We start from the raw sequence: 1,802 nt of genomic DNA on the forward strand, positions 1-1,802 counted from the left end.
GGTCTTTCCCTCAGAGCTGGAGCCTTCTCTGTAGCCAACGCCAGCAAGTCTGGGGAGAAAAGGCTGACACTTTTTAATATTTAAACTTTTGGGGCACTTCCCAGGGGAAGTCTTCCCTCCCAAAATGGCCATAGGCTGCAGTCCTCTGATAAATTGGCTTCTTCAGATCCAGATCCCTGACAATGACTTCAGGGTGAAGGTCAAAATTCTTCTTCACAATATCCACTAGGTCTTGCTCACTCTTCTCAGAGGTGCCATAATGGAAAATGGAAATTGATAATGGTGAGAAACTCCAATAGCGTCATTGACCTGCACAAGCACCCTTCTGCACAGATCTCTTTCAATGAGGGCTTTTGCCACCCAACGGGCAGCATAAGCAGCTGAGCGGTCCACCTTGGTACAATCCTTTCCTGAAAAGGCACCTCCTCCATGAGCTCCCCAGCCTCCATAAGTGTCCAAAATTATCTTCTGGCCACTCAAACCAGTACTAGCCTGAGGGCCCCCAATTACAAATCTGCCACTAGGCTGTAGGTGATAGATTATGTTCTCATCAAGATACAGTGTAGGAACAACGACTTTAATGACTTTCTCCTTCAGGGCCTCCCTCATCTCATCCAGAGAACCATCTTCATCATGCTGAACAGATATAACAATTTCGCGGATTCTGATGGGCAGCACAGCACTTCGATCCTTCATGTACTGCACAGTCACTTGAGTTTTAGAATCTGGGTGTAACCAAGGTAAGGTGCCATTGCGACGTAGTTCAGCAAGTTTGGCATTGAGCTGGTGGGCTAAGACAAGGGTTAAAGGCATACATTCCTCAGTTTCGTCAGTGGCATAACCAAACACCATGCCCCGGTAGTCTCCTGCACCAACCTCCTTCTCATTCAGGTCAAGGTGACCCCCTTGAGCAATATCTGGTGACTGTTGTTCCAAAGCCACCCGAACAGCACAAGTCTTGTAGTCAAATCCTTTGGAAGAGTCATCATAGCCAAGGTGCTTGATGGTATCACGAACTACTTTCTGGTAGTCAATGGCAGCTCTGGATGTAATTCTCCCAGCAAGAATAACAAGTCCAGTGTTAATAACAACAGTTTCACAAGCCACTTTGACATCAGGTTCCTGCTGAAGGTGGGCATCAAGGACAGCATCACTGATCTGGTCACAAATCTTATCTGGGTGTCCTTCCCCCACGGACTCCGAGGTGAACAGGAAGGTGCCCTCCTTGCAGGATCTGGAGACCTGCGCGCTCATGGTGATGAGTGAACGTGGAGCTAAAGGAGAAGGGCTGCAGCGAGGCGGAGGCGGAGGAGGGGCAGGGGGGACCAGATACCACTCCCAATTTTTAATTATCTTTAGCATTATTTTGCTTGCATCTGATACTGTTATTGTTAAATAATTTCTATGCTCTGTTGGATCACTTTTCTTTGGAGTAGGCGTAAGCATGGATCTCTTCCAAGTCCGGCAGCTGTCTTCCAAATTTCTTGGTACAGATGGGGGGGAAAAAACGTATACACCTGTTCCTTTTTACGCCTTACTTGTAAATTTTCTGTATACTATTATATTTTTATCCTTACCACCTTAGGGTAATCCATCCTTATTTCCAACTCATATTCTAATCATCAGCAATCACCAGTGCGTCTCAATTTCACATTGGATAAATTTCAGACTACAGATCTTGTTTAAAATTCTTAAATGGCTTCACTTTGTCACTATAAAGGAGCCCTGGTGCACTGCCAGGTGGACTTGTAATCCTGATGTTGGTGTTCCTCAGTATGATTGTTCTGAGTCAATTAACTCCA

The 1,802-nt window shown here is 45.8% G+C and overlaps 1 protein-coding gene across 1 annotated transcript; it reads right to left on the reverse strand.

Moving 5' to 3' along the window:
* Positions 1–73: 73 nt before the first annotated feature.
* Positions 74–1,254, reverse strand: LOC101639927 (S-adenosylmethionine synthase-like). Its single transcript, XM_045298199.1, is given in 2 exon segments — positions 74–282; positions 285–1,254. Coding segments are annotated over 2 exon segments (1,179 nt in total).
* Positions 1,255–1,802: the final 548 nt, after the last annotated feature.

The sequence above is a fragment of the Echinops telfairi genome, unplaced genomic scaffold (assembly GCF_000313985.2).
Source record: "Echinops telfairi isolate 266 unplaced genomic scaffold, ASM31398v2 ScPeMD7_7424;HRSCAF=8462, whole genome shotgun sequence".
Classification (NCBI taxonomy): domain Eukaryota; kingdom Metazoa; phylum Chordata; class Mammalia; order Afrosoricida; family Tenrecidae; genus Echinops; species Echinops telfairi.